Below are 15,901 nucleotides of genomic sequence, written 5' to 3'. Positions count from 1 at the left end.
ACCACCAATGCTCTTGCTTATTAAACCAGGACAGGACAATTGCTTGTTTCTGCAGAGCTTTGGCCCTGCCACGCTGCCAGCGCTCAGGCTCACCTCTCAGGGAGCATCCATGACTGCTAAAACAGCAAAGATGTAAAAAGTGCTATAGCTGAGGCCACATTCTGTACTTCTGTAGGCAGGCCCAAACCTGAAGAACTTCTAATAGGTTACAACAGTGATTAATTGGTTCTTTCCTTTCAAAAACTATGGTTAGCTTATATCGCAAGAATCCCATCCCTGTTTCATTTCTGGCTTGGGTTCACATGTAAAATGTCTCAGCTTCCCCAAGGCCCTGTTTCCACATTCACTTCTCAGCCACATGAACACACCAGCCCCTCAGGAGATGTGATTCACTTTTGAGCTGCACCCTCCTCCCTGCCTGTTTGTTCAGCATGTGCCTTTGGGTGATGAGATCACGCTGAACTGACATCACTTGATGTGAAGTCCTAATTTTAAACCTTCACTTGATCAGGACTCCGGAATGGGGAGCCACTGCTTTTTAACGTCGTAAACTTCTTGCACGGTGACTGAAGTTCACACACAACAACATCTGGAAAGTTACAACATGGGTGTGAAAGATGTGATTGTGACTGTTGGCTTCAAGAATCACAGAATCATAGACTTGTTCAGGTTGGAAAAGGCCTCGATGATCATCAAGTCCAAAATTAAACATTTCCGCCAGGAAACGTCAAAGCTCATGACATTAAGCGATTGTAGCGCTGATCTGGCCTTAGCTTCAAACCAGTTCTGGCCTCTGTGGCAACTTCAAAGCTTCAAGACTGTACCTGTGGTTTTCTGAAGGTTCCTGCTTGGGCCAGCACGAGCCTGTGCGGGGCTGCACCTTGTGCAGAGCGGCGAGGGCAGCTGAGGTCTGTGACCCAGCATGGCCACCACGCGCGGCGAGCGCCGTGCCCAGACACACGCAGGAACGAGACCTCTGGCCACTTCCTTGGGGGACAACCAGCCCCAGATCTGCTACTCTACAAACCATATTTGTCTGTGGTGAACTTTTCAGACACTGTCAGCTAGAGAAGGAGATAAGGTGATAAGGAGATAAGCGGAACGAGGATACAGTGTCACAAGCTACAGCACATGCACCAAAAAAGGGATAGAAAACAGAAAGGCAGCTAGACAGAGACAAGACAAGGAGTCTGCAGAAAAAGATATGTGGAAATTGAAAAAGAGGATGAAAATTAAAGAGAGATATTATTCAAGGTGTAATATAAACCAACAAAATTAAAAGGAGAAAAAAACATCCCTTCATCAGGCAGGGATGAAGCCAGGAAGATTAGTCTGTGCCTTGACAAACAGTATGTAAGAAAAGTTTAAATTGTTCCTTCATGGTATTGTTCTATTACTTATTTTAAACTAGTTTCTCAACTCTTCAAAAATCTGTGTAGCTTCATTAGCTTCATCAGCTTCATCATTAGCCAAATCACATTTTAGCTGAAGATTGGTCCTTTTCAGATAAGTATGTCTTTTCTGGCAATTCAACAGCTTTACTAAAGCCTCAGTTTCAGTGAGATTTAACAGAACCTGAGAGCAAGCATGAAAAGGCTTGAACAGAGAACTATTTTAACTGAAATTAATTTCTACTCTCTTTAAATGCAAATACTTAACAAGCCTAGCAAGCTTATTATTCCATGTGAGACTCATGTAAAATATATTACATTCTCAATCTTGAGACTTTCAGAGTGCTCCTTTGAATACTACTATGCACACTGTCTTGACTTTATTAATAATACTGGATTTTTGCAGTCATGTTTAAGGGGAACACTTTGTTTCAGGCAGTTTTAGACTACTAAGGTAAATGACAACACTTTCTGTTTATTTGAAAGAGGATTTTTAGTCTTTGAACTCTAGAGAAACATATTCTTCTACCTGTTTCCTTCTGAAATGAGATGATTTTTAGATAGCGTGCAGCATCTTCACAAGTTGAAACATTTGCAAGCAAATAAAAAACTACAGTTAATGCAAAGCATGTTCAAAGTGCAGCTTAAGATTTGACTTTTTAATATGTCCTACTCTTTAAAATGCATACTCTGATTAAGACAGAACTCTGGTATTTAGTCTCCCTTATATATATACATATTGACTTTATGACTTCTGCTTCTTTAACACCAGCTAGTCAGTCCCATCTTAGATTGCAGTCACATGAAAATAATTTACATTCACCTGCTGGCTAGGTAAAACAAAGAACTAGCATGGCCTGGGACAAAGCAGTACTGGCTTTCATAACTCACTAAGAGGATATATTGCCTTTATTTTTGAAAATATTTTCTCTTTCTGAATGGAACTGCTTTCATGTATTGCCTTTGCTCTATGGAGAAGGATAAAAGCTCGCAAAACTTTTGGAAGATTTTTCAAAAGTGCACTGCAAGGAGCTGAAAACCAGTGTGCTCAAAACCCAACAATTTTTGTTCCGCTTTTCCTTTTTCAGAATGATGACTCTGTATATGCACAAACAAGCAAAGCCATTACCACCTCCAGTAAGCAACCTGAGTAACTTTTCCAGCTGTCCCAAGCATCTTTACAGCTGTCAGATGAGGTTCATCAGCATTTCCACAAGCAGATCAATCCATTCAACATTTGTGGCAGCTGAGAGGTGGTGGTGCCCTGGCTCCTGCTCTCTGGGTTGGCCTGACCTGGCTCAGCTTGGCTGGATTTGCCCTGTCCCTGCCAGGTGACAGTGTCTCACACCAGCAGCAGTGCTCACCTCTCCTTCCCAGCAGGAACCACCATTCCTGAACCAACAGGCAACCACTGGCCCACTTTTTCCTGATCCTCGTGCCACACAGAGGGCTTGAGGTGAGCACCAGAGGTGGGCAGGCTGGGCTGCCATTGCTAGCCAGCCTCATGCCAGCACACGGGGGAAACCCTCAACTCTGAAATTCCTGCTCTAAAATGCAGGTACCGCACCACTACTCCACTCAAGTAAACTTTTGTTTGGGGTCTAATTGTGACACTTGGTTAGGGAGCTCTGATGGCATGTGCTGCCCAGCACACCACACACCAGGCAGCCCTGGGCTGAGCATCGTGCTTTGGTGGCCAACGGGGGTCAGATCCCATTTCTGATAATCTAAATCCCATATTATTCCTTTAATACCCAAGGAGGTCCTGCAAAATTAGTTCGCAGCAAATCAGATCACAGTGTGCACCTAGGATTTTAAAGTGCATTACATGGAACTAATTGCTTATCACAGCAATGTAACAACCACACTTTGTGGGACAGCAGTGCAGAACAATTGATTTTTATTTCCATTTTTAATATTGTACTAAAAGCAAGTAGAAAGTAATTTAGGGGGAGCTGAGAGCAAAACCTGCAGAGTGAATAAGACTCACTGCACAAGAAAAAATTCTGGGAGGGGGAAAAACATTTAAATCTCTTTGTCATCTGCCAAACATCCTCTTTTCAAATAAGCAGTAATAATTTATGATACATTGTGTGTGCAAAAAATTATACAAAACCTGAAACACTGGAGTATAAACAGACGGGTTTTGCAGGGAGCAGGAAATGTTGCATTGGGTATAGAACTGAGGTTACCAAATGAGATCAAAGGTTAATTTACAGGAAACTTGATAAAGTTACTCACTTGTTGATCCTGCAGTTTAACTCCAACTACCCTGAAGGTGTTTGTGGCTGTGTTGTGATATATGTTGATTCTGCTGAATCCCTGCTGTCCAGGTTTGATTGGCACCCATTTCTTACTGGTATCGTCATAGACCATAACTGAAGCTCGGGCTTGGCAAATACTCTGTTCACTGGGGGGAAAAACAAAAAATCAGGGAAGAAAACAGTGAATTTCTTTCTTATTGCTTATGACTTAAAACATCTAAAGGAAAAAAAAACCAACAGAAACTATCAGTACTACTTTCAACATATGTTTTCTAAGAGATCTGCTAATCCTTTGAATGCAATCTGTTAAATTAAAGCTGACATGTTATATATTCACAGACTTAAAAAACTTCCTGTATGCTGCTGTTTTGAACCAACAATCTATTTTATATAAAACGTTAAGCCCTGAGAAATAACCTGCATCACATAAACATTATGAAAACCGTCCAACAGTATGAATGCTCTATTTATTTTATGTATCTATTGGCAAGCGAAGCCTTTTACATTTGCATGAAAACCTACCAATATTTTACAGCTTGCTGACAAAACAAATGTGACACCCACAGCTGAGTTTTACATTTAAAACTGGAAGCAGCAGACCTTGGACCAAAAGCCATGCTAGGTAAACTGAAGAAATCAATTAAGTTAATCCAGCTGACGCCTAATACCCAGAGCCACTGACGCACTCAGAAGCCCCAGAATACACTGTGGAAAACGCACAGGAATGCTTTTTTCCCTTCATCCTAGGAGCACACAAAGTGGGGAAGGGGGATCCATGAATGTGGATGCATGCCAGCATTAAAATATATAACCAATATTTTGTACAGTGTAAATAAGTATTGTTCTCCTTCAGAGTCACAGGAATTCCTTAACACATTACCTCTTTTTTATTAGTCATATCCTGACTAATATACATATAGAGAATCTTAATAAAACACACCCTTCAAGGGCAATAAATGCCACTGGCAAGTGCTGTGACATGTCAATACAGCTCAGAATTTCAGTTCTGCTCTCCTGACTTCACAGCCACTTTTCTTACACCAGAGGAAATGCAAGTTGAAGAAAAAAAAATAAATCCTGCAAGTTTTGGAGATTTGAGATCTTTAAATGTGACAGAGATTTGCAACAAGCAAATAGTACACCTTATGATGCATTTATGATTCAGTTAGTACGTCTGAATGGAACGGTTGGGATCTATGTCCTGCAAAAACTTTAAGTTCAGGACTGTACTGTTAACTTTAGACCTATATATAGGTATATATACCTCCCTTCCTCAGCCCAAGCCATATTAAATAATTTTCAAATGCAATAGCAAGTGGTTAATCTGCTTTGCACACAAATCCTTTTCCTCCCTCTTTGTTTGGGTTTGCCTCCCTTGCACCCACACACATACATATACACACACAAGCAAAGAAGATGCTCCTGGGTGATGTTAAACCATGTTGCTGCACTGCCACTGTGCCAAATTACACCACTTGTAAATTATACCAACTGCTGCACACCCAATCCTGCCTGACCCCATCACTGTCATCATTTTAACGAAAGGGAGCACGTAACTTCAAGTATTAAGAGGATTTGGGTTGATTACAGCAGCAATTTTCAATCTTTTCTGATTTGTGGGTCTCAAAAAGATTTCCAAGGCAGATGTATCCCCCATGGTACACTAAAGCCTACTGACTGTGGCTTGTTTTGTCAATCACTTTGCACTGCCTCCAGGTACCCCACAGACCTCCTCCAGGCTATGGGTAAGAGCCTGGAAAGTCCTCACAGCATTTACAGAGGCAGCAACGCTGCCAGCAGACATCTCTATTAAAGAATAAAGCAGGAAAATTCAGAACAAATTGTATTTTTATTGTGTAACATAGAAATTAGCTAAATTCTGTTACCAGAGCAATATACTCAGATCAAAAGGACTAAACATTATTTTATTTATGTTGTTCAGAATTCACAAAATCCAGCTCATCCACCAGTTGCTGTTGCTTTGCGAGATACCTGGAGAACAGCTGTGCCTTTGCTGATGTCGTTATCCAGCAAACACCTCTCCCTCCTTTTTTTAAGGTAAGCTAATGTCTTGTGGCAGTTCCTCCATATCTGACACGAGCAGCTGAGGGATTTGAGCTCCTTCCAGCCTGCCTAATCCTCCAACTGCTGCAAGAGCTGCAGCCTGGCAGCAGTGGCAGAATTACCTGCATCCTCCAGACCTGCTGGGGGACACTCAGTCTGCCTTGGATTCACAGAGAGTGAGAATGGGAGAGAAATACACCAGCACAACAGCAGGTACACCGGATTGCCTTTGTCATATGGTAGTGGAAAGGCAAAAAATAATCCCCAGTGCAGTCTCATGGATGGATGGTGGCCACCTGCCTTTGCTACCAGGTGTCTTGTGCCAGCTCCAGAGGTGGGGGAGGCATCAGCTGCCCAGGACACAGCAATCCCCTGCCCAGTGAGCCAGGGGCTCCAGGCTGTTCCTGGGAGAGTCACATTCAGCCAGTGTGACACCACATCCTTCACCTCAATCCTTGCCAACCACTACAAGTCCTGCTGTACACTAAAGTAAGCAAGAGTGCATCACTGGCTTCATCAGAGTAAGCCTAAAAACCAGTACTGTCTCCATTTCAGATGAATTTTGGAATCCACGATTACCATGAGCTGCTAAATTAGTCAAAATTAATTAAATTATCCTTACAACGAAGAGATCACACCTAACTATCCAGACATGAGGGCTTTAACATGGCATTACTCACAGTGCCATACCCAAATCCCAGTATATACAGCAACTTTGCCTTCAGACCTTGCTGCCACCAAAATCAGCAGCAAAGGACCTGCTACTGCCCTGTGGCTGAAACACAGATACAGACCTCAGGAGCACTGTTTGATGCACCACAACCAATTCTTACTGTGACATAAAGCAACAACACATCAAGCTTGATCCTCGCTCTCCTGCAGTCACTGGAAGTTTTTCATCATTCAGCCTGCTATCTGGCCTCCAGTGAAATAACTGAAAGGAACATAAAACAGCACACGAGGGGAATCTTTTCCTGCAAAGCACTTCATCAATCTTTCAACATCCAAAATGCCTCCAGGGACTCATTGCTAGCTTGTTGTCTTACCCTAAATGGAGGTGTAACTCTTCATCCTAGACTTTATACTCTTCCTATGCATAAAAGGCACAACTGTTCCACTGCTGCTTTAAGAGGCCTCTCTAAAAACAGCACAGAAAATGTTGCCTTTATAAATCTCACCGAGTATCTCTGTATTACTCTCTGTACATTACTTTAAAAACAAATCAAGTATCAGTGGTTTCACAAAGGTCGAGCAAAATTGTGGTTATTTTTAGGACCATGCATCACTGATACTTCTGTCAACTACATGTGACAAGTAATAAATGTGGGGCTTAGTAACACAATTCTGAGTAGCCACATTCCTTCTCCATTGTAAGAGTTTGTTATATATTAGTATTCATATGCAAAATTATGCTTGCACACTTCTAGAAGTGCTTTGTTTTCCTAATGCACAGAAGTTACTGCAAATTTGGTATTTGATGGAGGTACATCAAATTTCACACACGTCAAATATTAGGAATTATTCTACGGATATTTTATTTTACATTAACATGCAGTAAGACTCATCCACCTGAGTTCCCACCACAGGTAATTATGTATAAAAATATATAAAAATTGAATCATAGAGAGGTCTTAATTACAAAATTGTTCAGGTTTGTGCACAACATCTACTCCAATTTGCAACACTTTACTATGGGGCAGATTAAAGACATTTAAATATGAAGGGGAGGGAGTTCTTCCTAGGGACCCCAAAACCTAATATTCACCCCTGTTTATTCTGAAAGCATTACATCTGTGGGATGTAAAACCTCTGCACTAGTACCTTTGTTTGCCCAAAGTTAAAGAAAGTCTGCTTGGTTTTGTTCACAGGTGATATCTAAAACCAAGTGTTCACAGTTGAGATTTATAGAATAGTGTTTCAGTACTACAAAACTGTTAAGTTAAGAAAAAAAGTTTGCAGATAGTACTGTTTGTTTAATTCTGTGTGACACATTTTGACCGACTCTCATCCATCTCTTCTGTGTAAGATTCATCTTCAAAAATCAGCAGATTGGTTAAATTGGATTTAACCCTTCTTGAAAGGGTCAGCATTGACCTTTCTTGCCCAGCCCTGGTGAGAGGGCAGCGACTTTGAGACAGTGCTGCAGGAAAGGTGCCTTTGTCCTGGAATAACACTCCTCTCCTCTTCCATCTGTTCAGAACCTGAAAAATGCAGTCCTTTCTTCCTGGCTGTTAGTAAGCATATGATTACCAAGATCTACAGCCAAAAAGGAGCCCCAAATGAGTATGGAATAGATGAGACCAGGAATCTTGGGAAAATACCTGTATTTTTTGTGAATTATCACATGACAATGAGGTGACATGACCTTGCTGACTGCAAGTAATTGAATAGGAATAAGAAATATAGGAGGCGAGGGGTAATCTAATGACAGAAATTACTGTGGAAGTTGGTAGTGGGGGAGCCATGGATCAGACAGAGAAAAGGCCTCCTGCTTCACTCTGCCTTGCTCAGTGGTTTTATCCAAATATATGAGCAAAAACTCAGGCTGGAACCACAGAAGACCTGTCACAGAGAAGAAACGGGAAAAAGAGAGCAAACCATAATGTTTGGAGTAAAGCCTGGCTCTGAAGGGTGTCTAAGGCTTTTCCCTCTGGTTCCAGACTGAGGAAAAGTTGAGTGGCCAAGTTGCACTGCGCTCCTTCACTGACCTGTTTTCTCTACTTACACAGTTACTCTCTTATGAATTGAACTTTTTCAGAGCTTGGTACTGAGTGACTAAGCCACCTCTGACCAGCAGCCCCATGCAGAGCCTGCCATGGCACAGGGTTATCCCAGCCCTACCCTGGATGCCCTGTCCAGCACCAAACCACCCAGAGGTCACACCCCTGGGGCAATGGGAGAGGTTTAAAACACCTCCTCCTACAGCCAGGACAAGGTCAGCTTTTGGAGGGTCACCAAATCATGCTCACAAAAGGTGTAACAAATATCCACAACCAGCTAATTTTGGGACCAAACACCTAATTCTGTGGGCTTTAGTCCAGCATGCCAGGTGGACCTGGACACTATCCTTTATACTTACAGACACAACTGTGTCCTTGGGCAAGGCATTCCCTTTACATAAGCTCTGAATGCTCCCTGATAAAAATCAAGATCTCACGCTTTGAACCTATTATGGATCTACCTTGTTTCAAGCTGCTCATGATTCTTTGACCTGCAAAGACGCTGTTTTCTGGTATTCATAGAAAAGGCAAACAGCTATTCATACAAACCTTACTTTTAATTTCGAGCTCCCATACATCCCCCCTCAATGTTGGTATTATTAATAATTAAAATTTATTTTAGACTGATCTAATAACTCTTACTGATGTGAGAAATTTTTGATATTACTCAGCCTCTGGCTTGCCTTATTTGAGAAGGAAACCTCAGCCCAGATTTGCTCATGACCCCACTTCTCTTTGGGAGCCTCATTTCACCACCAATGTGACTCCTTCTGGGACCCCCTGTTTCAAAGTCTACTTCCCTCTACAACCAAAGTTGCAGCACAGCCAGTGTCACCATCATTCACCTTTGTCCCAGAGCCCTGAAGAACTTCCTCAAGCAATGCAGGAATACCTCATAGCAAAAATACACCATTTAGCCATTTGATCACACCAAAGGGCAGCCCCATGGGGGCACTGTATCCAGAAAGGTGCTTTTAATCCTCAATGACATAAATATGTAGACTATGTTATAGCAGATATTTAAATAGTAGCAGTCACACTCTCATATATAATATGGAGGTGCCACAATAACTACCTCCAGTTATTTTCTGAGCTTCATTTCCTGGCATTCCCTGAACAACCAACCCATGGACCCAGTGGTCAGAAGTTCTCAATTTGCACTCGCTCCTGGTTGCCTGCCTGTGCAGAGACACCTACCCAACAGTGTTACCCTTGCTCCAGTCAGCCTAAAGTAAAGCCCAGTTCCCAGAGAAGCTGCTATTTTTTTTGGTCTCCTGCTCAGGCTTGTACAACCACACGGCAGATGTTTTGGTGCTGGAGTTTGCCTGCACTGCCAGTGGGAGATAAGCCTTTTGCACTGAGCATCTGCTGAAAGAGCCTGGCCACTGCATTTCTCCACTGTTAAACTCTAGCATCTAAACAGTTTCATATTAAATAGTTACAAGAAAACAGTAAAAATATGAAGCCTCCTTCACAAGCAGCTCTCAAAAGGACTGACGCTGTTAAACAATGACACACCTGCAAGACAAATACATATTTTACAGAGCAGGAAATGGAAATACTGGTACTTACAGTGCTATCAAGAGTAAAATGAACACCATTTCACCTCCATAAGAAAGAATACTCAAAAGTTACTTTCTGTTAGGAATAAGACATTAATTTTGAATTCTCCCTTACTACATTGGCATACCAATGGCAACTGCCTTATCCAGTATCTGCTGCAGATACCCACAGCAAACATAACTGGAAACCAGAGAAAAGACAGTTTATGAGGCACCCAGGCTGCACACTAAGCCAGTACTTTGGCAGAGGAGTTGCTAAATTTGGGAACACGCACACACAATCCTGGCATGACCAGAGAAACTTGCATAACCTTCTGTCACTCCTCAATGCTCTTGAGCATGGGAAAAGTGAGTAGAAATACAAAAAATCATACAGTATACGAAACATGACTGCAGCAAAACAGATATTTCACCTGGGCCTGACTGTCAGTGCAGAACAGCTCAGTCCTCAGCACTGCCAGCCAAGGTCTGTGAGAGCCCTGACCTCTCGGTGTCCGCCACGGCACTTAAATAGCACATCTGCCAATCAGTGGAGATTTGGGGCCAGCACAGAGGCCACAGACTGATGCCCTTGTAAGCCAGCACATCTGCTTAGTTCATGTTGCTGAGATTTTTAAACCGTGCGGTGTTGTTAATTTTAACCCATCCCTCTTCTGGTAGGTTTTGCAAACTGAAGTGTAAGAATTCAAATGATTCTAAGGGGAACTCCAGTCATGGGCACCTCAACTCAGCATGTTAAGAAATGCTCAAAGAGATCTGCTTTGCAAAAGACAATTCACTGAGGAAGTTGTGTGATTAAGAGAAGTGCCACTGCTGCTGGGCATTGCTGCCGGGCCATGCTCCAGGAAACTTTTCCTTCCAAGTTCCACCAACTGACTGTTAATGGAGTCTCCTAATAGAGAACTTCACTGCTCCATTAATACTTTGAATCATGCAAAATTTCTTTCTGTGAAGTGGGGTTCACTTTCAGATTTTACATACCACCTTGGAGATACACTTTGGGAATTCCTAAAAGAAACTATCAAGTAAATGCTTAGAAGTTCCTAAAAAACGAGTAAAGTAAATGGCCTGGAGAAACACCAGGAACTCAATTAGACAAAAGCAGTAAAAAAACAACTCAACTGGATCAGGTTGCTATTAATATGAACTACTTCCCTTCCCCTTTAAATTACAGAAATAAAACCAAGAAGTACCTAATGTTGTAAAATATGAATTATGCAAAACCCCAAACTGAACTGTCAAGTGAAAATACAAGACTGAGGGCACTCACTCATGGGCCAACATATCTGTATTTCAGGAGAAGGTACCTTAAATAAAGGCTCTGAAAGACCATAATCATAACTAATGACCAGGAAAGGCAGACTCCTAAGTGAATTGAGGAAATCAACATAAAGATCTTTCATTAAAGCTTGCATCACTTTGCCTTGGTTTCCCTTCAATCCCAGAAGCAATGTAAATAAACCTGTGACAATTCCCCTCGAGCTGATGGAGAAATGAAGAAACGCTCGATTCATCAAGTCAGCTTCTCCCTCACTGCCAGGGGATGCATATTAATGCAGCACTGCCATAAAAGCTTAATTACCATTTTATACAATTATAAATTATCCAACCAGGCTATAACCAAAACACAAACCTTCTGTGTTTATCACAATACGTGCTCTCCTTCACATCCAGCCACATTAATTCTGGTCAACAAATTCCCTGCCAACAGGCACAGTCCCCAGATACTTACGTGCCTGCCATGGAGGAGGACCTGGTCAGGCAATCCCAGAGAGGTATCTGCTCAAAGCTGGCACGTGTGCTCAAATCCAAATAGACTATTTCACCTGAGCAGAAGACAAATTTGGCAGGGGGACAAGCCAAGAGTCTCTATGAAAGCTTATAACCAAAACAGGAAAGGGAAGTGCTATTGAGAGAGCAGGAGGGCAGGAAGTAACACTTATACAGCAGGGGCGGGGAAGGGACTTTAAAGAAGAAATGTATTATTTCTTATAGCTGCTTTACTGAGCAAAAGTAGGAACAATATAGATTAAGATTAGATGTGCCATTGTTGGCTCATTGGAAGCATGGGTATTAAAAACTTTCCGTGCACTTTCTCAGGGCACGGGTTCAATGCCCAAGAAAAAGCAAAAGCAAATAAAGCTCAGACCCAGAAAAAAAAAAATTGCTGTTATTCATTCATGGCACAGGTGTTTCCACAAAATGCAAAACCAAACCCAGGGGCCCCGGTGGTACCGAGGGCCCTGCACCCCCTGGCAGCCCACCTGGCATCCTGCTGAGGTCCAGCTCCAGCCCACAACTTTAACTGGCACAGCACAGTGCAAATTCTATCTCTCTCACCTACTCAGATGCCTTTTGCACATCTGCCCAACTTGACCTGGAGCAGAGGACGCAGGGTGCAGACACCAGGTAACTTCCCAAAGCACCCCACAACGTGCAGAGCTCCTCAGCTCTTGAAGAACTGCTGGAAACACAGATGCTATGATTTTACCATGGAGGCACACTTTCTCTGGGAGAAAGACTTTCTCTGGGAGTCAGCACCAGAGGCTCTGAAGTCTCCACTAATGAGAGCAAAATCTGCAGAGCCCTGAGGGGATCACACGATTCCTGACATCCTTGCAGTACTTTCAGAGTGCAACGTACATTTGTAAAGCCTTAGATCCCTTCTAATATAGCAAAAAGGAGAGAAGTATAAGAAATAGGCTGAATTTGGCAAGGCACACCAGCTACACAAACCCTTTGGTGCAGTTTCTGCTGGGGAGCAAGGGCTGCAAATGCTGCTCCACCTGAGCAGGGGGGCAGAGAGCTTTTCACATTCACTGGTTTTCCTGTTACAAGACATTACTTTCATGGTCCAGCTGAAAGACCTACAGAAAGTATTGCTGAAATGGCACCTAGTGAAAACATGGGTGTCAAAATCTGGCTGCTCTCACAGTTGGCAGTACATTGCCTGTTCAGCTGCTGCTTCCAGTTCCTCTGCAGAAAATCTCTGTATGACTGAAGAGTTTCAGTTTTCTGATGGGGGGAGTTTAAAAGCCAACAAGAATTAAAGTTCACACTGACATTTAGGCACAGCTTTTTCTGTAGTGGTTTTTTTTTTTTTTTCTATTTCTTTTCTTTTAATGAAGCATTTTATTATCACTTTCTTGGGATTTCAATTTGGCAGCATTTTCCTAACACTAAATCTTTCTGCTTTGAGATCTTGGTGGATGCTGGGCACTACCTAGTCTCATTCAAAAAATCCTGCTTTTCATGAATTTAAAATCTGACATTATTTTGGGTCAAGTGGCAGTTCATCTGTATAGCTCATACACTGCTTAGACTATAATGGAGTTAGTCAGTGCAAATAGTACTTTACTGCATGTATTAGAAAAGGACATAACCTGGAAAATGTATCTCCAAGTAACTACAGACACAAATCACTAATGGCCCAGATCAGCCATGCTGGCTCCACTGTTCTAGGCAGAAGGATACAGGAAGATGGACTAAACAAAGATCGAAGGAGCCCTTTTTATTTCTCTGATGCCATGAGTTTGAGATAGGTATGGTCACTGATTTGGGGGGAAGGAGGCAGCACATATGAGATAGAATAGTTTCCCTGTTAAACCAAGCAGATATTACTCTCCTTACACACAAATATCATCTGCAATAATATCAGCTAGAGAACCCTGGTTTTAAAGATTTGGTTGTCACCTTCGAGCACACCTGGAAACTCCCAGCCTTGCTCCTCCCGCTGGCACCATGCATATGCAAAGCACAGCAAAGAGCAGGTCCCTACTGACACATCCAATGTCACCCTAGGAAATAGTGACAGTGAGTAGGACAAAGCCCAGGGCTGCCTTTCCATACCCCTGTCATAAGCCAAATTAATTTCATTAAGCATCACAGCATACATTCCAGCAGAAGTGCCTCTAATCACCTCTTTGCATTGCTAAAATGCCTCCATGGCCCTGGACTAGGAAGGGAGCACTTAGAAGGACACAGCACTCTGTGACAAATGACACATAAGACTGAGTAGCTGACTTCTGTTCAGTCCTCACAAAGAACCATATGCTGGATAAACAGATTATTTCAGTCATGTGTTGAGACCTGTGTGAGCAGATCAGGATTCCTAAACACACAAGTGAGGCTTTAGTTGCAATTAAGTGAATATTCCCACAGGATTCCAAGCAGCATGTCTGCTGGCCATGTACTCAGCTTGCATGTTCCAGAGACTCTCAAGTCTTGTATTTGCTTTCTTTTGGAGAGTTTCATTACCAGATGGATCATGATTTGTATAAAACAATAATGTTACATATTTTCAATCCTTAGAGATAAAGGCTAAGCCAGAAAGGTGAGTGCCTCAGCCTCAAAATGACTCATCTCCAAACAAAAAGCCCAGGCTTTAAGAATCAAATGAAGCACTGTAGAATGCGTTGCTTATACTATTTAAAAAATAAGAATCACAATCATAATATAAAACTGTACTGACTTAAGAGCAATTTGAAGGTTGACATGACTATTTTTTTTGCTTAATAAGCATGTTTTAGACCTTCCAAGCAACTATTTGTATATCTGCTGGGTTTATTCTGTGTTATCCTCAAAAAGCATCATGTTATATTGCACAAATTTCAAAATTTGCATATAGCAAGTCTTTCATTTAGCAATTTCATGATTAAGAAATCTGGAAGTTCCCACTGAAATGGTACACTCATGTTTCATAAACTACAAGACAGTTTCATGAATATATGCACAAATTATATGCAACAGCATATAAAATATGCAGTTAAATATTCGGATTTGTAAATCTAATTTCACAGCTGTTAATAGTCCTTGAATGAAAGACGTTTCCTCATACACTGAGATTTGCAACTGTTAAACATGCTGATGAGGCAAAAAAAATTCCTTGTCCTCAGAAAGTTTAACCCTTTAACATTAATATATACTCTTGCTCTCCCAATTCTCTTTCTTTCCATGCTCCCCACTCATTTGAAATGAGCAAGAGAGAAACCAGCCAGGAGAGTAAAATATACTTACTGACTATTAGAAGAGTTAAAAAAGTGCAGTGAGATGAGGCCACTTTGACAGCAAAATGAGCCTTTGATGAGGCTGCCACTTTGACAGCAAAACAACTGATCCTGTACTGAGCATATTTTACAAATTAGTCTTTTTGAGGATATTAATTTAGGATGCAATCCCATCACTACTGAGGTCCAAGGATGTCTTTCCACGGACTTAAGAGGGTCTAGATTTAGCCCTTTGTACAGACCCATTCAAGTAATGATAAATAAACATATGGCAGGAAAAAAATCTTTAAAAGGCCACGAGTTATGAAGGATTTGGGAAGCCCTATTCTTTCCTTCTGGGAAGCCCCTGGCTCTCAGGTCATGCAGTGTCCTTTGCTAAAATGATTTAATCTCACCCTCAGTCTGCAGAGGGAACAGCCAGGACTCACCTGCTTCCAAGGGGATGTTTTGGCTGATGCAAACAGCTTAGGTGTTGCCTTAAGGAAATAACTGTATTGCAAAGAATTAACTCCATGGCTGCCTTCAATTTTCCTCTCTATGAACTGTGATGAGCAGTGGGCAGGAAGCCCAGACCCCACGGTAAGCAGCATGGAGCAAGTTATAGACCATATGGAGAGAAATAAACTGCCACTTCATACACAGGGTATCTACAATGCTTTGTTTTGCTTGAGTCAGCTAATTGCACATCCGCAAATCAGCACATTTATAACAAATGGAGCATTATGATATCATGGGAAATCTATTTAATGTGATCAAAGTCTGCCAGGAAAAGTTCCCCTGAAATTATGGAAGTACTTAGGAGTCCTGAGTGCCAGGGACATTTTACAGTCCTTATTAAACAAACATTTTCACATTGTTTCATGGCAGCTGGTGGTACCAAGGGCTGTACCTTCT

General features: G+C 41.9%; 1 protein-coding gene across 1 annotated transcript in view; it reads right to left on the bottom strand.

The window, feature by feature from the left end:
- Positions 1-11,766, bottom strand: part of EVL (Enah/Vasp-like) — a 75,525-nt gene extending 63,759 nt beyond the window's left edge. The window contains exons 1-2 of the mRNA XM_062494660.1: positions 11,734-11,766; positions 3,633-3,801 (exon numbers count right to left, since the gene is read on the bottom strand). Of these exons, the coding sequence (XP_062350644.1) occupies positions 3,633-3,801; positions 11,734-11,744 (180 nt within the window). The 5' untranslated portion in view covers positions 11,745-11,766. The remainder of the gene's footprint in view (positions 1-3,632; positions 3,802-11,733) is intronic.
- Between the last annotated feature and the right edge of the window lie 4,135 nt (positions 11,767-15,901).

The sequence above is a fragment of the Cinclus cinclus genome, chromosome 6, assembly GCF_963662255.1.
Source record: "Cinclus cinclus chromosome 6, bCinCin1.1, whole genome shotgun sequence".
NCBI classification, from domain to species: Eukaryota; Metazoa; Chordata; class Aves; order Passeriformes; family Cinclidae; genus Cinclus; species Cinclus cinclus.
The sequence above is the reverse complement of the archived record's forward strand: the minus strand, read 5'-3'. Positions and strand labels throughout refer to the sequence as shown.